Source organism: Talpa occidentalis, unplaced genomic scaffold (genome assembly GCF_014898055.3).
Source record: "Talpa occidentalis isolate TD23 unplaced genomic scaffold, MPIMG_talOcc4v2.1 talOcc4.7, whole genome shotgun sequence".
Lineage (NCBI taxonomy): Eukaryota > Metazoa > Chordata > Mammalia > Eulipotyphla > Talpidae > Talpa > Talpa occidentalis.
This window is the reverse complement of record NW_023605083.1, coordinates 133,892,976-133,920,417: the sequence shown is the minus strand read 5'-3', so window position 1 is coordinate 133,920,417 and position 27,442 is coordinate 133,892,976. Positions and strand designations below refer to the sequence as shown.

The 27,442-nt window shown below is 56.5% G+C and overlaps 1 protein-coding gene across 1 annotated transcript in view; it reads right to left on the bottom strand.

Moving 5' to 3' along the window:
• Positions 1-26,951, bottom strand: part of SEC14L1 (SEC14 like lipid binding 1) — a 38,173-nt gene extending 11,222 nt beyond the window's left edge. Inside the window, exons 1-7 of the mRNA XM_037491940.2 lie at positions 26,749-26,951; positions 26,083-26,175; positions 4,859-5,008; positions 4,642-4,773; positions 3,499-3,627; positions 2,504-2,738; positions 1,305-1,414 (exon numbers count right to left, since the gene is read on the bottom strand). Coding sequence (XP_037347837.1) covers positions 1,305-1,414; positions 2,504-2,738; positions 3,499-3,627; positions 4,642-4,773; positions 4,859-5,008; positions 26,083-26,145 — 819 coding nt within the window. The 5' untranslated portion in view covers positions 26,146-26,175; positions 26,749-26,951. The remainder of the gene's footprint in view (positions 1-1,304; positions 1,415-2,503; positions 2,739-3,498; positions 3,628-4,641; positions 4,774-4,858; positions 5,009-26,082; positions 26,176-26,748) is intronic.
• Between the last annotated feature and the right edge of the window lie 491 nt (positions 26,952-27,442).

Genomic DNA, 27,442 nt, shown 5'->3' with positions numbered 1-27,442 from the left:
TTTGAGAGAAAGAGAAATTTCTGAGCGACATCAAAAGGTACGAAGGGAATAACACTCTCAAGCCCACCTCCTCGAGCGAGCTGCACCACTCCACTGCTTAAAACTGGCTGCCACAGAGAGACCCCCCGCGATGTCTGGAAAATCAGCATTATTCATCTGCATCACCATCTCAGCATTCCATTTTAGTTTCAGCAAAGTGCAGCGAAGGCATAAATAATTTCTTAAACCTCAAATGCTTTAGGGCCTCCCTGGGGGCACAGAGTTTAAAGCCTCAGAGCCATCGCAGCCACTGCAGCACGAGTTCAATCCCCGGCCAGGGAGCTGACCCACATGGCGCAGCAGACCTCTCCTGACTCCCCGCTGCTCCCCTCACAGTGTATTTCAGTCAATCTGCCTGTTCTGCTCCCCACTCTCTCTGGTGAATCCTCTCACCCCCGCACCTCTGGCCTAAACCCCAGTTCTTCTATGCATAAACAAATTACATCTTTAAAAAAAACCCACAAATATTTTAATTCACTATGGATGACTGTGCTCTACACACTTTCCTGTATATATACTTAAAAAGTTAGAATACAAAAAGTGATGTTGGTTTTGGGCTGCTGGTGGTCTGACACCAGGGACCTCCTAGACTCTCCTCCCACATCAGCAGGCAGGCGGGCGCCCGTGTCCGAGCCTCGTGGGGATGCAGCACCCTCCCGCATCACTGCCACTCAGAGAGGACCACGTTATGTGGAGTAAGAACAGGGTTCTGGAAGCAAATGGCTTGAAATCCTGCCTCATCGCTCACTGGGTACAGGGCCTTGGGCAAACTTCTCTGTGCCTCAGTTTCCTCATGTGGTAACAGGGCAATTAAAAACAGCCCCCGCCTCTCGGGCTGTCGAGAGGGTTGACTGAAGCGCCTACAGCAGCGTCCAGCGCAAGGCAAGCAGCAGGACCAGCCGCGTGATGTGCCGCTGCCCGACATGGTACAGCAGTGCCCGTCACAGACCCACCTCTGCTTGCCGCCAGCCCCCGTGCACGAGCGATTCATCGTAGATCAAATTGCTTAGGAGGCTAAAATTTCACCCAAAAACTGAATATGAAGGTTCAGACATTTCTAATCTCTGGACAACCTGTCAACTCCTTCCGAACCTTTTGAAGCGAAGTGGCCTGAACCCCAGCAGAAGAAACCGTTGGGCTGCCATCATGCTCTCAACCCAGACATGCAGCGCAGCACACGGGCACCCCCACCAGCCCCCTGGGCGGTGGCAGGAACGCCTGATCAGAAGCGGGACACACAGCGGGACACGCATGCCAGTGCTCACCTTGCCCTTGTGGGTTTCCTGGAGCCACTGGCGAAGGCGGATCAGGCAGCTCTCCTGCAGCGGCGTCAAGTCCCCCAGGTAGCGCTTGATGTAGTCGGCATCCAGTTTGTCTGGAACACAGGTCACACGACGTCACTGGGACGGGACAGGAGCGAGGCCCCCACGCCCCTGGGCTCAGGGAAGGCGTGTGGTGTTGATTCAGCACGGCCCGGGAGCGGCCGGGGCGCAGCCTCCCGAGTGCTCGCGGGCAGCCTGTGGGTGGAATCACCGACAGAGCCGAGGCCAACGTGCTGTTTGACTCCCGCTCCCTGATTACGCTGGGTCACCTCTATCTACTGGGTCACCTCTACTTGCAAACCCTCAATCCTATTCCAGGTAGAATGAGGCAACGACTACCTTTAATGCCTTTTCATTCAGTTATATAAAGATGAAATCAAACAAATGCATCTAAACCTACTTTAAATAGCACTACTACGTCAAGAGTACAAGCTTTCTTTTTCCTGATAAGGCAACAAAGTGGAAAACAAAGAAAAATCTGCAAAGAAAAATCCACAAAGTAAATAATAAAACATCTTCCAATCAGTTTAGGTGTGCGCCCCGCCGGAAGCTAACAGTGCGTCAGCACGGGGACCCCTCACAAAACACCTGGGGGGCTGGACTGGCTTCCCAAATTTTTATAATGGGCGTCACTCTGAGAAAAAAATTGCCTTTGTGGGCGCGTGAGGGAGACCCACAGGGCAGGGGCTCAGAGCATAGAGCTGCAAGCTGGCCCTGGGGGCCTGGCCCCAGGCCCACACCCCCGTGACCAGGCAGCTCCACTCCAGGTGAGAAGTGGGCCCCACGCACTAGCGTCCGGGAAGTGCTCGGGGCAGGCCCGGCAGGCAGCCAGCACCACGTGCTTGAGGCTGACACCACTGCGGCCTCACAGCCCCTCCAGACACCATCCTCCAGAGTAAGAAAGACACATTTCCTGGTTTCGATAAAAGAACAATTCACTCTCACCCTTGTTGGCCCTTGTGAAAAACACAAAATGCTAAGTCTTCGTCATTCCAAGAAAAAAGCGCAACGAGCGCATCCTGGGGAGAGAGGAAAGGGCAGGACACCCAATGTCCCCCCACCCCGTGACCGCGGGAAGCCCCGAGGCAGCAGGCCAGGCAGGAAGGCCCCAGGGAACAGCGCGAAGCATCGTTCAGACCCACCGTCAGGGGTCCCCGCCACGGGCTCGGCCACCCCAGTGGGGCTGCTGAGGGCCTCACTGCTCAGCCCCTCCTTCTGGGCGGCGTCCGGGGTGACTGCGGCCGAGGCCACGGCCTGCTTGCTGCTGGAGGAGGCCGGCTCCGCAGAGGGCGCGGCGGCAGGCGGGGTCCAACGGGGCACGAAGGTCACGCCCTCCTCCTCCAGCTGGCGCAGGTAATATTCAATGATCTCCTTGCCCTGCGGGACAGAGCCAGCTTTCAGGTGCGTACACAGCGCTCAAGTCACTCGCTCCTACCGCCTCCAGCCCACGAGCGAGAGGCGAATCACTACAGAATGAACAGGAAGAACCGAAGGCCTTTGTGGTCTTATTTTTCGTAATTACTTTAACTTTCTCTCCTCCCAAAGGCCTAGGAAATCACACCGAACTTCTGCTGTGACGCGCGGAAGCGCAAATCCGCCCCCGCGCTCGGTGTGGGCGTCCCGTGCCCACCCAAACCCTCCAATGCTGCGGAAAGTGGCGCGTGGGGGCGCTGCTGAACCGGGCCGAACCACCCCTGGAACCACCTGGGGGCAGGGGGCCGGTGGGGGGCCCCAGGGCCTTGGGAGGCTAATGGCATTTGGGTGGGGGCCTGCTGCGGCAGGTGTGGCCCGCACAGGGAGATTACCGCTATTTAAAAAAACCCTGTTTGAAATTCAAAAACCCAGCACAAAAACCCACCACATGGTGCATTTCCAACCAGACTCAACAGCAGTGAGGGTGGACGTGAGAAGCCACCACCCGAGGGAGGGGGACCCCATCCTGGGCTGTGTGCCCTGAGGGTCCCACAAGCGGATCCTGGGGAGGAAGCTGGGGTACGGGCAGCAACATGCTCCAAGCCCAGCTGGGTGTCAGGCTCGGGAGCCACAGTCAGTGCCTCTCCTCTTCCAGAAACGGCCAGGAGTCTGGCCAGCCCACCCACCTCCCAGAGGTGTGACACCCTGGAGCCTCAAGACTCGCCTTTTTGATGTTGCTGGTGTACTGTTTCATCGCGATTTTTTCTACTGTACTTTCAAATCCAAAAAAAGACTTAATATCTAAGCTTGCAGACTGTTCAAAACAGGTCCAGTCTTCATTTTCAGGGTGAACCTGCGGGTGAGAGAGCGCTCCCGGTGACGCTGCTGGCAAGCAGGCTCTCCCCAGACCCCTGTCCGCTCGTCAGTCAAGCGGTGACCAGAGAAAAGCACCAAGTTACTCCAGACGCCGTGACCAAGGAGATGCAGGGAAACACTGAGATCCAGTCACAAAAAGGCCAAATGGGGTTCAAAACTACTCTGCGCAGGACTACGGGAGAGGCTCGTTTTCACTTAGCTCACTCATTCATTCACCAGCTGTGCCGAGCGACGGTCGCCATGAGGAACAGAGCCCCTGTGGTAAGCTCAGTCCCGAGGGGCAGGCGCTGGCCACCAGCATAAAGGACAAGAAACTACATGGCAGAAGGTGAGTGTTGTGGCGAAAAGGTGGAGCAGGGCTGGGGGGCAGCCTGCAGAATTAAATAAGGCCGGAGGTCTGGCTTCACCCAGCAGGGGGATCCGAGCCAGCCAGGAGGAAGGAGGGAGGAATCAACAGAGGGGCCCGGAGCAGAGGCGCTTGGGGAGTATGGCTGTGTGGTCAGCGGGGGCGGGAGCTTGTGCAGGGCCGGGGCGGGGTGTGGCAGGGGGAGTGAGGCTTGGGGGACCTCCTCTGAGTGGAATGCAGACACTGCAGGGCTTCGGGCCAGACAGAGTCTGACGTGCTGTAAATGGACCCTTTGCAGTCAGCGTTGAGGGTAACAGGAGAGCAGATGGAGACTCATCAGGCCCTAACAGTCTGGGGCCAGGAGTTCTAGAAGCGGAGGCTGACCCAGAGGATGGCAGGCAGACAGGCATGCTGGGCTCAAATCAGAGGCAGACAAGGTCCTGGCCCCTCCGTGCAGTTCCAGGTGTCCGCGCGCCCGGGAGGGAAGTGGAATATTATAGAGCAGTGTGCAGACCCGAGCCAAGGCCTCGCTCAGCTACCTCACTGCGGAGACAGCGCAACCCACCCGCAGGGTCTCCCGCTGCTGCCCCAAGCGGCTGGGGGTGCTATCTGAGGGGACCGAGGCACGGCCTGCACGGCACTCACGGAGTAGCAGCAGTGCTCGTGGATGATGACCCGGCTGGAGAAGGTCTCGTTGTGGGCCTCAATGTGCAGGGTGCGCTCCCGAGCATTGAGGGAGTTTTTTTGGACAAAATAAACATAATCAACTCCGGCAATCTTTAAAAGAGAAACAGAGAAAAGGGGCAGTTGGCGACTGCATGGGCGGGAGCCGCGGGCAGGCGGGGGACGGGGTGGGGGTCACCTTCTTCAGCAGCCGCGGGGCATCGATGTCCAGCTTGCAGCGCCGCTCTATCACGTGGATGGCCCCGTCCTCGCTCTTGAACTCGCTCACGGTGTCGCTGTCCACAAACATGGGGATCAGGGGGCAGGTGGGAAACCTCCGCTCATAAGCCTGGGACGGGTTTAAAAAAGAGGAGCTGAGCGAAGAGGCAACCAGACTGCCTGCCATGGGGTGCCCCTCCCCAAGACAAGATCACTTCTCGATGAGTCCCCACACCCCCTTCCTCTTTCATTCCTGCTCCCGAGCTGGAGAAGCCACCGTTCTCCCAGATGCGCACAGAAGCCCGACACAAGAGGAAGCCGCAGAGGTCAGTCCCGAGTGGCCGAGAGGGTCAGGCACACAGGCCCCCAGCAGAGTCCCGCGTCCGAATGTGCCAGCTGCAGGTGACAAATGAGCAGAGGCAGCTCGAGGGGAGGGAGCCTCTCCACAGGTGTCCTGGAGACCCCGCACGTGCAGGCCAGGCCGGGGGCCTTGACCAGACCTCACACCACATGTAAGAATTAACTCATGATCCAGCAATTCCACTCCTAGGTGTTTACCCAAAGGACACAGAATCATGAATTCAAGGGCCTTCCTGGTGGCGCAAGGGGTTAAGACTCAACCTATAAAGCTGTTCGCAGCCTCTGCAGCACAAGTTCAATTCCTCAACCGGCTAGGGAGCAACCCACATGGCACAGCAGACCTCTCCTGACTCGCCCGCTGCTCCCCTCAGCTGTATATTTCAGTAGATCCACCCGTTCTGCTCCCCACTCTGTCTCTGGTGAATCCTCTCACCCCCCACACCTTGGGCCTATACCCCAGCTCTTGTATGCATAAATAAATAAATCTTAAAAAAAAAAAAAAGAAACGTTAATTCCAAAGGGCACCTGCATCCCTATGTTTATAGCAGCACTATTTACAACAGCTAAGCTATGGAAACAACCCAAATGCCCCAAAATAGATGCCTGGATCAAGATGTGGTCCATATACATGATGGAATATTACTCAGCGATCAAAAAAGATAAACTCATGCAAATTGCAAACATGGATGGAGCTGGAAGGGATCATGCTCAGTGAAATAAGCCAGAAAGAAAAAGAAAAATACCGGATGGTCTCACTCATAGCAGGAATTTAGAAAACCTAAATAAGAGACCACGAAAAAGACGAACTATACTAAAGTAAAAATCAAAATCAACAAGCAACGATAAAGCAGAGATACACTATGCGGGGGGGATTAGGGTCAAAATAAGAGGGGTGGGAATTGTATGGGGACTATAACCAAGATGAAAATGCATACATTGTGCAAAAATGAAAATGATGTGAAAAATATATAAAATTAAAACATTTTAAAAAAAAGAATTAACTCAGACTCCATCCTGGACTTCACTGCAAAGGGTCAACTATAAAACCAACAGGGGATAAAGCAGGGAGAAATACTGGGGAGCTGGGCATAGGTAAGGAGCAAAATGAATAAACAGAAAAACAAACCAGACTTTGCTCCGCTAGAGACCCTATTAAGGGGCTGAAAACACGCCTCAGGCGAGAAGAAGAGCTCACAGGCCGACCGAGGGCAGTTCCCACACACACACATGCTCCAACAGCCTCACAACACACAGCTCACACCACGAGCCCGGGCCCGAAAATGGCTCAGATGGTGAGCGAGCTGTGCTCGCTTAAAAAATTAAAAAAAATTAGAAAATTAAATTTTTTAATTTAATTTAAAAAAAAAGATTCAACCAGAAAAATTCAAAGTCAAAAATAAGGCAAATGGTCAGAGGACACAACAGGCATTTTCTCGAGGAGGCCGGCAAAGGAGCGCGGGGTCCCCGGGCGGGGCGGCGCCCGGCCAGATGCCGGTGAGGGCGCGGGTCCCGGCGTCGCCACTTCGGAGAGGAGGCGGCTCTTAACGACCCGCAACGCAGCGACCACGCGGGGACTGGGCAGCAGCCACCCCGCACGAGACCCTCCAGGGGAGGCAAAGTGCCGCTCCCGCCAAACCTGGCTGCGGAGCCCCCCGCTGTTCACTCAGCATTGGCCAGAAGCGGGGGACCTCCCAGACGCCCCCACGTGTCCAGCAGCCACCTGCCGCGCACACCGTGGACCAGGCTCCAGACAGCAGAGAAGGCCTGCACGCCGGCAGCCTCGTCCCCTGAGAACAGAGCGATGGCCGCCAGGGGACCGGGGCACGGGCGCGCCGGCAGCAGGAGCAGCATTAAAAGGCCCCCAGGAGGACACCTGGGAAGCGTCCCGACCCAGACTGTCCCGGCGTGCAAACGGGGGTGACGCGCAGTGTCCAGAGCGTGCGGCCTCCCTCGCTCAGCTGCTCTGCCCACACAACCCACTGAACAGTGTTGGAAGCAACAGACCCAAGACGCAGCCTTTATGTCTGCCCCACACGCTGCTTGCGAACACGGTCACGGTTAATAACGCACCGTGAAAACTAAAATCTGTGAAAACGTGAGTCCTTTTAAACTTACAATTCTGCTAGCTACAGTATACTTTGTCCATGCAAACACCCACTAGCAAGGCAATGTGATTAGCTCTTTTTGAACGAGCTAAACACCCTAGGCAGGAGGCACAGCCGCTTCAGGTGAGTGCCATCCTGAAACCACCGTCCCTCCCGCATGGCTGGTCTCCAGTGGGACCCAAGAGCAAGTCACAAGAATAGCCTGGAAGCCCACCGGGAAGACCCAACAAGAAAGCCCCAGGATTACGTAAAGCGAAAAAGAATGACGCAAAAATACTATGTCCCAAGCTAATGCCCTCTAAGATCAAACAGGCTGGAAGTTTAAATCATGAATTTCATCCGAGAAGAGCTCAAATTCCTCTGTCCTCACAACACACTTTTCCCGGCGATGTCCGGTCTGGAAAAGGGGGGCTCTCACCGCTGGTGCTACGAGGTCAGGAGGGCCTCTGAGCCTGAGTGGGGACCACAGCACCCCACCAAAGAGCTGCTCCCTTTCCTGGGGCCATCACACTACAGTGTGGTCACGACTACGACCACAGAGGCACAGGTACAGCTGACAGAGCAGATGGTGAGTTGCTCACACACACATTATCAAAAAGTTTGCAATTCCAGGGCCCCCCTGGTGGCACAGGGGTTAAGTCTCAGGCTATCAAGCTGTCGCCAGCCACTGCGGCTTGAGTTCAATCCCCAGCCAGGGAGTGACCCACATGGCGCAGCAGACCCCTCCTGTCTCCCGGATGCGCCCCTCAGCAGTGGATTTCAGCGCATCTGCCTGTTTTGTTCCCCACTGTCTCTCACCCCCCACACCTCTGGCCTCTACCCCAGTTCTTATATGTATAAATAAATCTTAAAAAAAATAATTCAAAAAAACAGTAACTTAAGCTAAAAGAGTGATTTTTATTTTTTTTACTTTATTCTTAAATGACCAGTTAGGTGAAGCCACGTGAGCCTCCTGGCCTTCCCCTGCCTTTCACCTGCTGATTCTTAGGGGGCGGCTCCTGTTTCAGCACAGCCGCCACGGGAAACCCGCTCCACGAAGATGCGGCAGCATCGAGGGAGTACATGGCGATCTCAGCCGAGAGGCCGGGCTCGGCCACCTGAGCGGGAGCTGTGTCTCCAGAAACTGCAAGTAGCCACAACACCACCCAGCCCCGCGGCCCCCAGGACACGGTCGGGAAACCGTGGCCCCGAGAGCATTCAATGTTATTCATTCATTCAAAGCCCTCGGCTCATCGGTGACTTGCTCAAAATCTACACGCGTGGGCTTCGATCCAAGGATGATGCTCTGCAAGAAACTTCCTACCGATACAATTTATTTCAATCAAATAGGTTTCCAATTTTTTCACAAATACCTTTAAGCATTTCAGAGAGGCGTGAGCCAACTTGTGTGAAGGGGCAGACAGTAAATACTTCCAGGTTTAGGGGATTCTGCTGTAAATGCTCAACTCTTGCCTTTTTAGGACAAAACCAGCCAGACATAATGTGAGAAAACGACACGGCCATGTTCCAACACACGGACGCTGGAACTGGAATTTCATGTACTTTCCATGTCAGGAAACCGTCTTCTGGATTTCCCCAGCCATTCGCACATGCGAAAACCACCTTTGGCTGAGCAGTAAGCGGGTGGGGCCAGAGTCTGCCCACTCTCGACCTACGCATTTAACTGTAACAGGCTCCATTTCACTCCTTTCTCCTGAAAGAATCAGGTTATTACCAGCCAGTTGGCCCTTAAGGAGCAAGAGTTAGGAGCGCACGGATGCTCACCTCACATGTCTGCATTTACCCGAACTGCTCTCCGTTATTTAGCAGGGTCCCAATAGCTGCACACCTAATCTACACACGCACACACTTAACAATATGCACTGAACCTGGAACAGCAGCAGGGAGGAGGCAGGAGAGAGAGGGAATGTGAGTAATGAAAAGAACACCCACAATTCACTCAATGGACAGGCTCCAGCACTGGCCACAAGTGGACATTTAAATTCAATTACAAATAAGTAACATTAAAATTCAGCTCCTCAGTCGCGCTAATCACATTTCAAGTTCAGGGCGTTGCTCTGGCATTATTCCTGGCCGGCGTGAGTGAGTGACTCCATCCCGAAACAGACACTGCCCGGCTGAGGCTGCCCTCTGCCCTGGCCGCCGTCCGCAGAGGTCCCCGGGAGGTCGCTCCTCACCAGCAAGTCTTGGGATGGCCTCTCTCCCTGAAGCCCCGAGACACATTCATACTTCCTGCCAACAAATCACACTAGCGTGTGTTTCAAATCTGTTTTATCCACCAGGCTTTTAATTGAAAGTCCTTTGTCTAGCTGGAGCATAGACAGCTATATCCTCTGTTCAAAAATTTCAGGTTTTGGAGGGAATTTTTGTTACAAAATAGGCTGCTGTGAACGCACGCCATTCAGACAGCCAGCTGAAGAGCAAACAAACCTCAGTTAATTCTTTCAAGGCCAACTGACTGACAAGCCACACAGGCCTCTTCTGACTCTGGAGGCTGCGGGAGAGTCAGGGGGCCTCACCCCCCCACGCCCACCCCCGCCTCCCACTATTACCACAGGCCCCCTCCGGCCAGCCCGGCCCCAGCGCTGCACAGGACTTGCCTCCCCGGAGTCCAATCCCAGATGCCCCACTTCCTGCCAAGAATAAGTGACTATTTCTCTTTTCCTTTTGCTGGTAGCCGGAGAAGTGTCCATTTTCTAGTTTACAAATGCTAATGCAGATTTTAAAATAAATTATAGGTTGACTCTTGGTTCTAAGAAATCCAAAATCTTGGAGCCAAAAAAGCATCATCTTTTAATGCGTGTTTTCTGCTGCAATAAATACAGAAAACCTCACGCAAGACGACGTGATGAGAGCGGCGGGTGCGGCCACCATGCTGGCAAATGGGCACAAACAGAGACCACACGTGACTGTTTCCGTAAAACCCCAAGAAACACAAACTAACTTACAGCAGCACAAGGTGAATGAGTGGCTGCCTGGGGCGGAGGTGCAGGGGGCAGGCAGGAGGAAATGACAGTGGTATGAGGAACCTTTGGGGAAGGCGGTTTATAGCCGGCGCCAGTCACACCAGCCCACACCCCCCCCACCCTTCCTGAGGCACAGCTGACTCCTTGTCGTTTACGCCTCAATAACGCTGCAGACACACAAATGCAGGTGGTTCTCACGGCAGGCCTCCTCAGGGGGGCATTATTTCCCGATAAACTTGATTCATGATGGCTCCAGAGTAGGAAATTCGCAAGTCCTAAAAGGAACGTGCACAGAACCCTTCGTCACAACCGCCACGACGCAGGAGCAGCCAGGACGTCCTCCAAAGACAAACAGAAGAGCAGACGGGGCCTGGACAGTGGCTGTCAAGCCATCAAGATGAGGACGAGGGCCTCCCCGGTGGCGCAGCGGTTGAGCGCTGGGTTGCGAAGCTGCCCGCAGCCTCTGCAGCGCCGGTTCAATCCCCGGCTGCTCCCCGGCCACCGGAGGAGGGTCCCACATGGCGCGCAGACCTCTCCTGCCGCCCGCTGCTCCCCTCAGCAGTGTACTTCGTCAGTCTGCCTGTTCTGCTCTCCTCTCTGGTGAATTCCCTCACCTTCCCGCGCTTCTGATTGTACCCAGTGCTTGTATACACACATAAATAAATAAATAAATAAATAAATCTTTAAAAAAAAAAAAAGATGAGGATGAGACTTAGATGGATGCTGTTCAGTGAGAGAAGCCTGAGGAAAAGGCTCCAACTGCATGATTCCAAGCAGGGGACGTTCTGGGAAAGGCAAGTCTCCATGGAAAGGTCAGGCCTCCGGACAGAACCGCAGGACAGGACCCCCAGGAGGCTGCCCTCGTGGGCACAGACTCCAGTCCACAGCTCCGGCAAGGTGCCAGACAGGCGGGCGTGGGAGGGACATGAGGAAACTATTACCTGCTCAACTTTCTGTAAACCCGAGATGCTCAAAAAAAAAAAAAATCTACCAAATATGGGGAAAAAAATGAAGTAAACACCTTGGCCAAAGGCACAAGGAGGTGGGACAGAGACGGGCCCCTGGGGTGGGGGGTCAGGGCAGAGGAGTCAGCACCCACGGAGCCTCCCTGTGCCATTAGCACCTTCACAGGGATGAACACAGGGACCTGGCCAGATGTGTCCACACACATCTGCCCCAACGAGAAGCAGTGGTGCCGCAGCCTGGCCCCAGGGCCGGCCCTCCTGGTGGCATTGTCTCAGGGCCGGGGAGGCCCAGCACCATCACAAGCCTTGCTGGGAAGCCTCCGATTTAGTTTTCCTTGAGTTTCTTTTTCTTTTTTTTTTCTTTTTCTTTTCTTTTTTTTTTTTTGTGGGATCCTCGCTGGCGGCTGGGGAATGAACCAGCACTGCAGAGGCTGCGGGCAGCCTTGCAGCCCAGTGCTCAACCGCTGCACCACCAGGGGAGGCCCTTCCTTGAGTTTCTTCATCTTCTTCAAGTCGCCTTAGTTTCCTCAGGGCCGTGTTGAGCTGGCCCTGCCAGAATCAGAACAAAGCTCGCAGAGCGTGGCCACTGTCCCAGGTCACACCAAGAACCTGTCCAAGAGGAAGTGGGGCCGGCTCAGGAGGACTGGCCGCCCACCAGGTGCCGTGCGCTGTGGGTCAAGGAAGGGCGTTTCTGAGGCAAGCTGCCCTGGAAACTAAAATTTCTCATCTGACGTTTATCTTTTCCACTACACTTTGACGATGCACCCCAAAAAAGGCATGTGTCCAGAAGAGTAAAATGATTATATGCCCCCATTAGCTCTAAAGACACAGGATGTAAATCTCACGTGGCTTTGTTGGAAACCAATTATTTTAAGTTTGTAATTAGTCGGCTAAAAAGAAAAAGAAAAAAAAAGAAAAAGAAACTAGATGTAAATAGTATCAGTTGGTCTCAAAAAGAAAAAGTCAACAGAAGATGAAGATTAAAATGATCTTATTTCAATTCAGGCATTGAGAGAAAACTATTTCCTTTATAATATGAAGTAAACACAAGAAATGCAAGGACCCGGCGAGTTACATAACTCGCTAGGCAGGCAAGATGCCCACTCAGTCCTGGACGCCCACATGTGGCCCTAAAGACAGACACGACTGAAGCCGGGACGGACGGGCGGGCACAGAATTAACCAGACGACCTTGGCAAGTGTCGGTTACAGGTAGCCCGGAGTCCTGACCGCTAAGGTATTAGCATTTCCCAGAGAATAGAGACACACAATACTCTTGGAAGAGAAAGGATTCTCATGCAGGAAACTAATTGCTCAGCGCCTGGCCTGGCCTGGACACATGCAGACACTGACCTGAGTCTGCACTCCTGCTCCAAGGACAAAACCCTCCCGGGCAGGCCTGCTCCGCTGCCCACCCCCCATGTGACACGGCACCAGCACGCAGGGTCTCAAACTATTTTAAATTGTACGTTCTTATGACTCTGCCCCTGCCGCCTGCACCCCGCTCAGCTACCCAGCAATGGCCTCTCACTGTCATCTGAGGACTAAGACACACACCGGGGCCATGCGACAGCAGCCAAGGGCCTGGGTCGGAGCAGCCAGCCGGGCACAGCCCTCGGTTAAAGGAAGAGAGAGACTGAGCCCAGGGGCAAGTTTCACTGCCCACCAGAGAACTGGCTCAGACAGGGAGCAGAGCGAGAATCAGGCTGGAGGAGAACCAGGGGAATTTTAAAGCAAAAATCGTAAGCGGGCACCACCAGTGCTCGGAGGGCAAGGGCCTGCGAGCTGCCCGCCCACTGGCAGGAGCCAGGTCACCTGCAGTGGGCAGGGCAGGGTTGAGTTCTCTTGCCAGCCGGCGCCACGTCGGCAGGAAAGGCAAGCGTGCGCACTCCAAAGTGGAGTAAAAAGGAGCCCACCCCGAAGGTGCCGGCTGCGCGACAGCAAGCCCTGGGGGCGCCCGCACAGCCTGGCGACTGTGGTAATGACGCCCCCTGTCCTCGACAGCTGCTAAGAGCAGATCTTCCAAGTGATCGCAAGGAAAACTGTGTGACGCCTGCTGGGTGGAGGGCGGAGAACAAGCCTGCCTGAGCGGCCACTCTGGTATGCGGAGGGTTCTGAGCTGAAGGCGATCAAGCCCCAACAGTCAAGAACGTCAGCGGCCCCGTCACGGTCTGGAGACTGTAGCTCCAACTCCAGGCAGAGCATCTCCAGAGGGGGGAGGGGAGCAGGGCCGGTGGCTCCCAGTCCTCTCCGAGGGGCGCACACTATTAACACACGCTTGCTCCTCCCCGCCCAGGCCCCACGTCCCTCCCCGACTCCTTAACTTGGGGTGGCCTGTGAGCCTTCATTTGCCTGACTTGCCCTGCGGTCTCACGTCTCTGAGCTCCTCCACAAGTACAAATAAATGTTTTTCTCCTACTACTCTGTCCTTTATTACAGGGGTGACTCAGTCAAGAACACAGGAGGAAGTTTCTCTCCCCTCAGTGGTAATATATATATATATATATATATTCACACAACATTAAGCTACACGCCTTCATCTAGTACACGTTCTACGCAGCTACACCTCAGTAAAGCTGGGGCGTGGAAGGAGAAGAATCTATGCCACAAAGAAGTGTGAGGAACAAACGAGACACAGGCACACAAGCACCCCATAAATGCTCGCCATTAGCCTCAGGCCTTCCCTGTGGCGAGTGTTCTGCTAACAGGGGGACAGGAGTCGGGTCCCCCTGCCCTCAGGACCCAGGCCTGCAGGTTATAGGGAAGGCTTGGGGGCCACTGGCTGCTTGGGGCCTAGCACAGCCCAAGGCCCCCGGGGCTGGCAGGCCCTGAAGGCAGGCCTGCTGTGGAACACTCGGGGAAGGCTTCCCAGGCCCCAAGTCAGGCCTTTCCCCCCAACCCCCATCCCGCCGCCGCCCCGGGGGCCCACAACCAACACTGTCAAACTGAAGAGCTCTCCAAGTTAAAAACACGGCTGAGCTGTACTTGAGGACCACTTACAAGGCACTCTAAAACCTCTTCACGAGAACCACAGACAAAGACAGACGGTCTCCCACCTGCCCCGGGGACGAGGCAGAGAGGACACCTGCGCTGTGCTGACTGCCGCAGGCTGTGGCCAGGGAGGCCGAAGTGCCTGCCCACCCCGTCACTTCCAGACACGCCACTCGGGGCACACAGGGAGGACACAGGACGGCCCCCTTCTTTGCCAGTTGGGTTCATGAAAATACAGCAAAATCTCTACCTCAGAGGAGCTGCTCCTCAGGCCTGAGTGACATAAAACCCCTTGCGAAAAAGAAGTTTCCTGGGACCTTCAGTGCTGACCAGTTATTTTCACTGGGATGTCACTTAGATATGTACAAACCAACTGAGTGGAAACACGTGCGCGTGTAAGACCCCAGTAGCAACAGGCGTCTGCTGGGGAGGAAGACAATTGGGGGAAGACGAATTTCCCTTCCACCCGGGATGGACCGGACACAGGCCCGAGCCGGAGCTGCGATGACTCGCCGTGCCCACTGCTTTTCCCTATTTAGATCTTTATTGGTACAGCTCCTGCCTGCCAAGTAACAGAATATATTTGGCTCAAACACACCATTTACATATTAATTCCACCTCTGTTCTTCTTGTATTTGCTTTTAACCATTAAAATAGAATTACTTGGTACCCAAAAAATCAACATAAAAGAAAACCAAGTCCTGTCTGAGAGCGCCTGCCTATAAACATGACAGATTCCAGGTGATCTCAAAGTGCGTGTATTTTTCAACCATCAAAATAAAAGCACATTCACTGACCCCTGCTAGAGAATTAAAAGGACACCAGTTAAAAAGACAAAACAGAGGTACGCAAATACTCTCTAAGGGGGTCTTTACACTTCAGTGTCTTCTCCATGGTCGACAAGTCCCGGAGGTCACATATTTCACAGGCAATGCTCACTTCAAGGCAAAGAATGCCTGCCAGGCTCTGGAAGGTTCCTCTTCTCTTACTTGTCACGTGCCTGATTTTATATTTAAAGCAGTCACGTGACTGATCCAAGACCCAAAGGCATCCAAAACATGCAGTGATTGGGAAAAACGATCCCTACTCCATACAATTTTTTGTCTAATGAAGAACAAACTGGGTATATGTGACAACAAAATAGTTGTTCTGCATATTCCTCTCGAATCAAGTTGGATTTGACAGAGCACTGTTTTACCCTCCAGAGTGTAAAAAATAAACTCATGGACTTTAGAAAAGCATTTGGTGTTCCAAGGAAGTGCAGCTGTCAGCTTTCAAAGATGCCATGTGTTTGCCCACATAAAAGAATGCAATGAGCTATGGAAATATTACCCAGTTCCATGCACCAGAATAAACCCTGCCGTCAGCGGGCTGAGTGCCAGCGCTGGTTTAATCCACCAGGAAAGCAGCGACCGAGCCCTGCTCCACAGGAGCCTGCCGCGCGAGTGTGCCCTGGCCAGCCAGGGTGGCCTGCTCCCGCCTGGCCCCCGCGGGCGTCAGCGCGCCCTCGGGCACCATTCCACAGCCGCCCGCAGGCGCCGACAAACCAAGCGCAATGGCAACTGCGAGGCCCGGGTTAAAGACAGCTGGTAAACAGACGGAGCAGGAGCGGTGCCCTCAAGAAAGCCGTCCTGGGAGCTGCAATCTACCAAATACAAGAGACAAAACCCGAGCGCAGACGGCCGATGACCTCTGGTTGACATTGTAGTCCAAAGCTGGACTTTAAAAATGTACAGTGAGGAAAACAGCCAAAGGGCAGACGCAACCGAGAGGCCGCTGGCTGAGGACCAGGATCACGTTCTGCGTGTGCGGAACCTGCAAAGGAGCCTTCAACAGGCAAGAAACCGCCTCGTGCTGCGTGGACGAGCCGTGAAGACGGACACTGAGTGAACAAGCCCGACGCCAGAGGACAGTCTGGCCACATGTGGAGACACACAGCGGGAAAGGGGGAGCGCGATTTCCAGGGGCTGGGGGAGGCGGCCCAAGAGCCGGTGGCTGACCCGACGGGACAGGGTTTCCGCGGGGGAAGGAGCCAAGGCCCGCAGGCGGTGGGCGAGGGAAGGCTGCCCGGCGCGGGTCACCTGACTCCACCACATGAATCACTCAGGAACAGCGAGAATGGTAAATTTTCGGTTATGTATATTTTACCACAACAAAAGAGGACTAAATCCACCTAAAGTAGCAAACGAAGTCATACAAATAAGTGAGACAAGTCCGACCGCCAGCGGGAGCGGTTGGTAGCGCCCAGTAAGCCACGCACAGCAGCTGGGAGCGGCCCACGGCGGTCTCCCTGCAGTGCAGGTTAAACCCTTCCAAAGAAAGCACAATTTAGTGCATCTCTTTTACAATCTGTTAAAGAATCCATTCCTTTCAAAACTTTTAAATTAAAAAAAAAAAAAAGTTTTAACTGAAACCAACTTTCTTTTTTCCTGTCCCCTTTGCTAGAAATTCCGATTAGGGGGCCTCCCTGGTGGCACAGGGGTTAAGACGCAACCTATGAAGCAATCCGCAGCCACTGCAGCACGAGTTCGATACCCAGCCGGCCAGGGAGAAACCCACATGGCACAGCAGACCTCTCCTGACTCACCCGCTGCTCCCTTCAGTAGTGTACTTTGGTCCGTCTGCCTGTTCTGTTCTCCACTCTGTCTCTGGTGAATCCTCTCACCCCCTGCATCTCTGGCCTTTACCCCAATTCTTGTATAAAAATAAATAAATCTTTTAAAAAAAAACAAGAAAAAAAAAAAGAAAGAAATTCTGATTAGGCAGCCCTGTAGCACGACTCAAGCGCGAGCAGCACCCAAGTCATGGGGAAGGCCTGTACCTGCAGGGCCCACCCCAGAGGCTGACTGAGGAGAGCCCCAGGATGGAGAGCGTCAGGTTTGCATCCCCCTGCTCTGTGAAGCCGAGTGAAGGCAACAGTGCCGGGGAGAATGCTCTAAATCCTAACACGTGCCCTGCCGTGCAGCCGGAGATCATGTCAACCCTCGCCTTCAAATAAGCGCCTTAAGCTTGCAGCCCTGGACTCGGTCTTGAAAGCCCACACAGGCCTTAAATGAGGGCCGGGAGAACGACCACGCGGTTCCTGACGAGGCCCGCCCGGTGCTAAAGAGCAACTTACACCCTGAGGAAAAGAAGACTCGTGTAATAACCAACCCTCGGGTCTACCCTTGTAAGAGGGCACCCCCAAGACATGAAACACCATCTATCAAGATTTTTAAAATGAGTTTTACATTCCATGAAAGAACCACAGAAACAGGCCGTTCACACACGCGGCGGACAGCCCCGCCGGGAAGAAGGCGCAGCCCACGCCACAGGCGACACTGACCAGGACGGCCTTTCGGTCAGCTACCAAGGAGCACGCGCTGTTCGCGGAATGTAAACCCGCGTCAGATCCCCCACAGCGCCCGTCACGGTCAGCGGTAGCTCAACGAGGGCGAGCTCCGGCCCAGCCGCCTGCCTGAACGCACTACCCCAGGGCAGGAGTAACGCAGGGGCACGGCAAACACCCCCCCACTCGCCTACTCCTCCAGCAGATCTGCTCCGAGGCCTTCCTACAGGCTCGGGATAAAAAGCCAGAGGGCTGGGTTTCATTCCCACCCCCAAGACACTCACGTGAGTGGAAAGCTGACACGCCTAGCGACCCAGCAAGGCTGAGACCCGTGGGGGCCAGTGGCCATCACAGCACAGAGCAGGGGCTCCAACGAGGAGCAGGTGAACCTGACCAGTTAAGAGTTGGCATGAGAGGAAGAGTGGGTTCTGGGCACTGCAGAAAGGCGAGCTGTTGGGCCAGCTAGACCGTGGGGTGTCTGCGGGGCCTGGAGAGCCCAGAGGAGGCTACAGAGAAAGGAGGGGGAGATGGCGCTGGAGCAAGTCAGAACGTCATCTCGAAGGTGAGGGGCAGCCACTTAGGGATTTAAACCAGCAAGTGGCACGGTCAGACGCTGGCAGCCCTGAGAAAGACGGGCTGGGCAGGGGTGAGATGGGGTTGGGCTTGGCACCCAAGGCCAAGCAGGCCCCAGCGAGAGCGATGAGCTGTGATGAGATGGAGCCACCACTTAAAGGGCAGGTGCAGGGAGATCGCACTGGACGCCAGGCCAGCCTGGGTCTGGCCTCCACCAAGGTGGGCGAGGGAAGGCTGCCGGGAAGACCCAGGGGTTAGGACACACAGCAGGGCCTCGGGTCAGAGGCAGCAGCTCAGAGAAGCAAAAGACAGAGTATCTGAGAAACACTGCGTTGTGTTGTGCTGGGGGTGGGGGGCAGCACTGTGTTTGTTTTCCTGTTGGGGTGTGTTCTTTGAGCAGGGAGGGGGAGGGGGTTGAATTCCATTTCAAATGCACTGAGTCTGCCTTGGGACAGTCAGGGCAGCGGTCCCAGCAGGCAGCTGGCGAGGGGCCTGCAGGCTCGGGAGTCCAGTCCAGGCCGGAGAGAAAGCCTTGAGATCTCTGGTAGACAACGTCTACCAGAAGTCACAGGCTTAAATGAGACTGCCCAAGAAAATCTCAGGTGAGAGAACTGGATAACATAAAACAGCATAAACTACCAAAGCGAACACCCATTACTCAGCAAAGAAAAAATACACGGCGAGGGAGGCAGGGAGAGTGGCCCCAAAAGAGCAAAACAAGTTATTGTGAAATGAAGGGCCCATCTGCACCAAGGAGGCGAGGAGATGGGGAAAGAACCCAAGGCGGGGCCACAGTGGGCAGAGACCTGAGGGAAGAGGAAGCTCAAAGCCACCTCATCAGAGTTGCAAGATGCCCTTCGTGCCCGGGCCCACCGGCTCAGAGGCAGGCGATGCGGCCACGCAGACGGCAGCACGTGCAGAGGCACAGCGGTGGTTACACTCAAGAGAGACACGGCTAGACACCGTCAAGGCCAGCGCATGAACACCAAAGTGTACCTTCTGAGGGAATTCCATGCACTAGAGGCTATTACAACATGTAAGATTATTCTGCTGAAAGTACATAAAACTGCTTGTCTCATTCCTGCGCCAAGTTAAAAATCAAGAAAGGAGGATCAATTATAGGGCCAGTTAACCTAAATCCTCTCTGGTGAATTTCCCTGTGGATTTAGTGAATTTCTCGGGCCACCGCCCCCCCATCTCACACCCCTCCTCTGGGCTGCAGTGAAAGGCATGTGCCAGGGACAGACTGGACACTGCAGACCCCGCCGCCTGGCAGCTGCTGCTCAGACCTGCCAGGAAGGGGCTCCTTTCAAGTGCTCTCTGCACAAAATGCCAGCTCCAGGGGATGGGCTAAAAAGGCCTTCTCAACAGAAAAGGCCAGTTTAAATTGGAAAGAAAATAGTTTGCATCTAATTTGTAAGTCAACTATGCCAAAGGACAGTCACGCAGGGGAGACACCGGAAGGAAGTGGGCAGCAGTCGGCCGTGAGCACAGCTCTGGCCCGGCAGCACGTCTGAGCAGAGCTGCTGGCCGCGGCCATCCTGACCAGGGAGGGCAGCTCCTTCCCCAGCGCCGGTCTCCGCGGGAGCGGCCAGGTCAGCAGAGAGCTGAGGGAGCTGAACGAGACAAATGACCTGGTTTCTCTAACAAATCAATGCAACGAAAGGAAACAAGGGGAAGGGAGAAAATGAGAGAATAAAGAATAAGAAGCAAGAACCGGTGGGGGCTGCCAGCCGCGGCGCACACAGCCCGGGGAGCACTGCCGAGACCCCAGCAGGCCCGAGCCGGGGCCCTGTCCACAGCAGCAGGTGTGGTATGACCCGTGGTTATGGTTTGAGAAGAAAAAGAGGTCCTCACTGGCTGGAGATGCACATGCACGTGTTTACCAACGAATGAATGAATGTCTGAAATCCTCTTTAAACACACCGGGGGAGAAAGCGGGGAGACGAAAGGGTACTAGCAAAATGCTGATGCTCTTGGCTCGGGGGGCCGGGCAAGCTGGGCACCTAACTGCATGGACCGTCCTCTCTACCTGTGTAAGCTTGAAATTTTCCATTCTACACGGTTTGGGCATTTTTTGAAACAAAAACAGGGAAATCAAAGAGGCAAGGAGCCGAAACGGATCCTGCTGTCTCTCCTTGAAAAATTTCCTACTGAAGCACAAGTGCTTCGCCCGCGCACACGGGGGTGGTTCAGAGTGCAAAGCGTGTGGGGCTGGTGAGGAGAGGGGAGCGCCGGGTAGCCCGGCGCGCCACAGGAGCAGCCACCGTGTGCACTTTCTAACGACGAGAACGCCACTCACGACGCCCAGGTCCTGCAGCGGGACAGGACGGACTGTGGCCAGTGAGAGGAGCACAGTCCCCCCCCTAAAAACTGAGCCAGCCCCTCTCCTATCATCCAGAAAGTGGACCACGAAAGTGCTAAATAAACTGGGTTTAGAATCAGCGACCTCAAGTGCAGAGTGCGCGCGCCTTCGAGTAAAAACTGCTTCTACCTCTTACGAGGCTCCTGGAGCTGTACCTTGGCTTAGGAAAACACTGGTTCCAGCATCACACCAGCGCTCACAGACTTGAAAACCATTGTCAGAAATGACTGGGATGACATCTGGGACGTGACAGCGAGGCTGCTCTTCAAGGAAGATGAAAGTATTTCATAACTCAAATGATGCAGGACGCCCACCACGGACAGGACGTGGGTCCGAGGAGGAAACAAGGTCAGGGGACGGCGACTCAGACGCGCCAGCAAGGACAACAGCGGCAGAGCCTGGCTCCCTGCCCCAGATGGGTGGCAGCGGCACGGTCCGTGCCCGTGTCCAGGGGGCCCTCGAGAAGCACTCTGCCGCTCGACCTCTGCGCACCCCACCCTCACCCGGAATGACCAGCCTCTACTTCACGCACTGTGAGGCCCCCTCCGACTGCAGAAAGTGACACAGGCCATGACACAAGACACAAGACGCACCCTGTGAACGGATGAACGGGAGTAAAATACAACTACAAATGCCCCTTTGATGGGAGACGAACACGCTCCCGGCAGAGCCCTGTGCTTACACACGCGTGACACCTGTCACCTGGCTGGGGCGGGGGCGAGCGCTGGGCGTGCTGGGCGGTGCCAGGCCCCACAGCCTGTTGCGCGCTCCACGTCCGCACCACCGGCCTCGTCACTAGTCACAGAGCGGGACTGCGCCCGAGGGGCCCTGTCTCACAGGGCTCTCCCTCTCCCTTTCGCCCCAGCCTTGGTGGGACCCGAGGCTCCGAAGAGGAAGAGCAGTGGAAACGGGAAGGCGAGCGAGCAAGCCGCGCCGCTGGGCTGGGGCGTCCACGCCAAGGGGCCCTCTGCCCCGGCCGCCCGGACTGTGGGCGCAGCTCGGTGCCACTGCGGTCCTGTTAACAAAAAGGGAACAAGGCCAGGGGAACAAGAGGCCAGCTGCTGGGCAGCCGAAGACAACGTAAACCCTTGCCTGAAAACAGCCGTGCTTCTGCCAACGCCTTTCTCAAGCCCCAGCCCCGGAGCCCAGGACTCCAGGACTCCTGAGCTGCCAGGACTCCTGAGCGTCCACTATCTGCTGCCCCGAGGGAGCAAGAGAAACCACAGAGTCGGCGCCCCGAGGACTCCACAAAACAGGAGAGCGACCCAGAAGATTGGAGAATGAAAGAATTTAATTACAAGTGAAAACATGCACCTAACACTGACGACAGAGGAAATGGGGGGCTCCTCAGAGGCTTCAAGGACGCGGGCGAGTGGGGAGACTCAGAGCCGGCAGAGGGAAGGGGAAACGCTCAGGCTGGGGCGCAGGAGGGGCGGTGGGGAGTCTGCGCGCTTTAAGACGGCGGCCATTGGCCAAATGGCGGGGGTAGGACATGAAGGGTCACGAAGAGAAGAACATTTCGCAGCCATCATTCAAGTGCTGGGGCCCCTTCAGAGCTGGACACGCCCCTCAGCGTGGGCAGGAGCCCAGGACCCCCAGCGGGGCAGAGCCACGGGCAGGGACTCTCCCTCCAGAGCTGGGCCCCAGGCTGGAGCCGTGGGGGTGCCTCGGCGGCAGGGGTCCCGGAGCATCGGAAGGGCTGTGAGCAGAGGGAGAGTGGCGGGAGCGGGCGGGTGAAGAGAACGGCAACATCCCGGCACAGAGAGCCCGGGGTGGGGGGTGGGGGGCAGATCAGGCTCAGGTTTCGGGGGCCCAGACACCTCTGCCCTCACGTGTTCCAACTCGCCCAAACAGCGGCCCTTGGCACAGGGCAGAGGCCTGCATGCCCACGCCGCCTGGGGCCAGGGGCGCTCACAGCAGCCACACGCCTCCCCAGCCGGCCCCCACCTGTACCACTGGGGCCCCGCTGCTGCCCCCTGCGTCACTCAGCCAAGGGTCACGAACATCAGCAAGGGGAAAGCTGTGGCTGAAAAACGTTACGTCTTAGAATTTGGGTCCCTCCTCAAGGATTTCAAAATGAAGCACTAGCCTAAGCACCCCCTGCTCAGGCCCCTCTCGCGGGGTCACGTGTCCGGGCCCAGAGCAAGGGGCCTCTCAGACGCCACCCACGGGCAGGCCCTCCCCCGTGGAGACTGTCCTCAAGCGTCAGGGGGAGTGGCCCCAGGAAGTGTCTCGGGGGCGACGGGAACCGTTAAAGACATCCCCACCAAGAAGAGCCTTCACCGAACGCCTGGACCGCATCGTGGGGCACACTCGGCCCCCCGCTGCTGCCTGTTCAGCTTTAACTTCCTTCCACACCCTCAAAGGGGGGCTGAGCTGAGCCATTTCTCAACTCACAGAAGGTGTAAAATTCTGGTTTGGGACCAACAGCTAAGAACAGAACACCCTAAAATGCCACAAATGCCTTCTGCGAAGCTTCCAGGCGCTTACTCTTTTTAGAGTCCACAGGACATCCATGCCGCCAGCCCCCTGCCCCAGCCCAATGGGGAATCTCACTGAGCCCAAGCGCGAAGACCCTTCGGACATTCACCCCACGATCTGCCCCCGGCGCCTCCTGCCTCGGCCAGTTCCTGCCAGTGCCGAGTTACGAGACTTGCGGCCGAAACCAGGCACCACGTCGGCTCAGCAGCGATGTGTCCCGTTCTGCTCATGGGACCCACAGGTCAGGGCCGGGCCCGGGGTCGGCTCCACAGGCCAAGCTGCCGCACCCACACAGTCACCGCTGGCCCCGGCCGCCGAGGCTCTCGGAAACACGTCAGCTGCAGCCGCGCTCGCTGTCGCTGTGCGCCTCCTCCCTCACTCTGAGTGCACTGACAAGAGTATTCTCAGAGTAGCTCTATCCTGACCCTGTTTTTCCTCAGCGAGAAAATAAAAAGCAGAGTCAACACTGAAGATTTTACGTCATACAATCACTGTCAGAAGAGCGGTAACCTGCACCCCACGAGAACTGCTGAGACGCAAAAACACCCTATTTTCTATATAATTCTGGGAGGGAAAAGGTAACATCTTTCCAGATTAAAAAATACTTCCTAGCAACTCCAAAGAAAGTGACAACTGCCAGCCTCAAGACAAAAGCAAGTTAAAAACGAGTCCATTTTAAAAGACTGGGGGAGACGGTGGCTCAGAATCTGAATGTCAAGTACTTGTGCAGATCCACGCATTCAACTTGTGCAGATCCACGCATTCAACGGCGGGGCGAGCTGCCATTTTGAAGATAATAAAATCAGGAAAATGAGGAAGGTGAACATTAAACAATCAAGTATCTCTTTTATCGAATCCAGCGTTTGCAGAGACCAACCTCTGCTCGGAACAGAGGGCATCTGAGCTTTCAACTTTTCTTTACTGCCTTGGAAAGAAGGCGCCAGGCCCCCAGACCTGGCCGCCCCGCCCCCACCCCCGCCCCCAGGGGGGCCTTTCCCTGCTTACAATGGCAGCCTTTCCGCACCATCTCCCACCCCCCACTGCCTCTCCCCACCCCACCAGCAGCCCACTGAACAGGCGTGGGCAGCAGCCTCGGCGCCACGGACCCACAGGCCGGCCAGCGAGCGGCACGCTGGTCCAGCCAGGTCTCTCTCCAGAACCTGCACCAGGAAACATGCCAAGAATTGGTCACTTCACAACATTCAGCCACAAGACACCACAGAACTGAACTGGGGCCAGAGCGGGTCTGACCTGCGGAAAAAGCACATGAGCTGAAGCCTCGGGGGAAGGAAAACGAGAAGTGAGCAGAGCGGTCAGTGGCGGCGGGGACAGGCCCGGCATATGGAGCGGGCAGAGTCCCCAGGGTGAGTTCCAGGGATGCCAGCTGCTGAGGCAGGAGCCGCCAGGAGCCAGCTCTCGGCCACTCCCGGGGCCCAGCCCGTCCCAGCTGTGTTCCCCGGGCCCTGCGCAGCTGACAGCCCCCACGACAATGTCCCCTGTCATGCTAGCAGCGTGGTCTCCACCAGGCGGCCAAAGCCAAACCAGCACTCAGAACACACAAACAGGAAACAAGTCTGTCTGATAAGCCATTAATAGAAAATGCTAAGACTCACCCCCCCCCCAAAAAAAAACAAAAAAACCCTCACACCTGACAGAAAGGGGATACGAGCAATGGAGGGAAAGGCTCAGCCTCTTGACAGAAGTTGGGACACTCATCAAAACGGAACAAATGCACACGGAACGTGTGTGGCTCTTGTCGTAAACTGCACCTCAATTTTTAAAAAAAAAGCCCCCTAAACGTAAATAGACGTAAATGTTTCCTTGAGAGGACGTGAGTCTGTTATTGATCTGGATTCATCTCGCACACGTGCCGCTGAGCAGCAGAGGCGAAACACCTGAGTCTATTTACGTACAGAACAGAAGCAGGGACCCGGCGGGGGCGGGGAGGAGGTGTGACTCTGGCTATTTTCAGAAGTCAGGGCAGAGGCTCGCTTGGGGGACAGAGAGGAAGGGCGGGCAGGGCACTGGCACTTCTCGGGCTCAGCTCTGGTCCCGACCTTGCTTCAGCTGGACGTTTTCCTCAGGTGGCTGCTCGGGACGCTGTCATTTCCTGCAGGCACCTTGGCGGACAGGAAGGGGAAGGCGCGCCCCGGGGCGATCCCGTGAGCGGCAAAGGTGCCTTTGTTTGCTGTGCACCTAGTGCAGTGCTCATTCTCAGTCAAGCTCGTGGGTAAATAACCAAGAGATGTAAGCCTTTCGTTATCAGCCTCTTGTGAATTTTTAACATGACTCATGAACTGGACGAGGGGGACTCTGAAGCAGAGCCATGAGAGTAAATTACACCCCGTCCACACTGCCGGTTCTGTGCGACGGGAATTCACCAGCCAGATGCGCAGCGGAGGGAAGGGCCTGCTGTCCACATCCCTTTTCTGCTTAACAAAGAGCAAAATCCAGAGAGGAACCATTAGTCAGACGCCCACTTCTGTGTTCTCGCAGGGAAAATTATAAATATTTTTTTTTTAATTTTTTTTTTTAATAGAGGCATGTTTTATTTATTTATTTGTTTGTTTGTTTTGTTTATACAAGCACTGGGTACAGTCAGAAGCACGGGAGGGCGAGAGAATCCACCAGAGCCAGAGCGGGGAGCAGAGCAGGCAGAAGGACCGAAGTACACTGCTGAGGGGAGCAGCGGGCGGCAGGAGAGGTCTGCGCGCCATGTGGGACCCTCCTCCGGTGGCCGGGGAGCAGCCGGGGATCGAACCGGCGCCGCAGAGGCCGCGGGCAGCTTCGCAACCCAGCGCTCAACCGCTGCGCCACCGGGGAGGCCCTCTCGCAGGGAAAATTAACTCAAATATTACCCCGAGGGCATTTTTAGAAAACAAACATGCAGATTTTTATTTTCAGTCTTAGAATTTTAAAGACATTTTACAAACTCGAGCTGCGGCGCGTCGGCACGGAGAGGGCGGGCGGCGCGGCGGGACAAGCAGCAAAGCAGCGTCTGCGCACAGATCACCAAATTCGAACCCTTAAAAAAACAAGCGGCCGCGGGATAACGCGCAGTCAGTACTCACGGCCATGATCAGCTCGAAGGGGTGCTTGTACACCCGCACGGGGGACTGGTACTTCTGCACCATGGCTGCGCTAGGCCGGCGATCCTCTCACACCTGCCGACAGACACACGTGGTAACGCGAGCCGAGCAGGCCTGGTGCGCACCTCCCGCTCCCCCAAGGGGAAAAGGCGCCTGCAGGGGCCCCCATCCCCTGCACACTGCCGGGGAGAGTAAGGAGCGCACAGGGGAGCCGGGGGCAGGCAGAGCCGCAGCGGCTGGAGGCTGGGCTGCTCCCCGCCTGCCCCACGGCCTGCTGGGCCCGGGGCTCCGAGTCGGCATCAGCACCAAAACGCCGCGATGACGGATAAGGTTAGTTCTGAATCGTTTTGTCTTCAACAACTTCCACCAAAAGCCGAACGAAGGTGGTGGCCCTCCGAGACACCGCGTGTGGGGACACAAACAGCAGCGGGAGAAGGACGCAGGGCCCCGGCGGAGGAACGGGCCTCGCGCCGGCCTGAGCAGCAGGCGATGCCCGCTTCCTGGGGCGCCGAGGCCTGGGGGGACCCCGAGGCCTGCGGGGACGCCCGGGGGTCTGCGGGGCTGTGGCCCCTGCCAGGGTCCCCTCGGGGGTCTGCACGGGCAGAGTCACCAGCCGGCCCGGCCTGGTGGGTCTTCCCGAAAACTCACTTTTATTCGGGGTCCTCTGGGTGACTCGACCGCCCTATTCAAGGGTGCGGGGGAGACACGGAGCCCGCAGCGCCCGCTGTCCGGCCGGAGAACCATCCAGGAGTCTGTCTGTCCCCTGCCCCGAGGGCGCGCGGGCCGAGCCCCGGGTGGAGCGTCCAGCTGGGGAGGGAGAGACGGGGCGGCACGTTGGCTTCGGAAGACGCGTCTCCACAGCCGCGGGGGGGGGACGGCCCGGCCAGGGTGTGGGGCGCGGGGGGCCCCGCAGCTCGCTGCTCCCGGGCCGGGCGGCGACATCGGGGGCGCCCCGGTCCCCCCCGCGGGGCCGCTCCCCTCGCCGAAGGCGGCCCGGCCGGGCGGCCCCTCCCGGCGCGCGGGGACCCCCGTCTCCCCGCCGGGGGCGCCGCGGGGGGCTCTGAACGCCGGACGCCGCGGGCGCGCCGCCCCCCTCGGGCGCGGGCGGGTCGCGCGGGCCGGGCCGGCGGCCTCTGTTGCACGACAATCGGGGCCACACGCGGCCGGCCCGGCGGGCGCGGGGGGGCGCGGGGGGGCTCCGGGGGCGGCGGGTCGGGGGGGCCGGGGCGCGGGGCTGGGGGCGGGCCGGGGCGCGGGGCGCCTACCTTAGTCGGAGGGGCCGGGCGCGGGCGCGGGGCGGCGCGGGGCGCTCATGCCGGCGGCTCCGCGGGCCGCGCCGTTC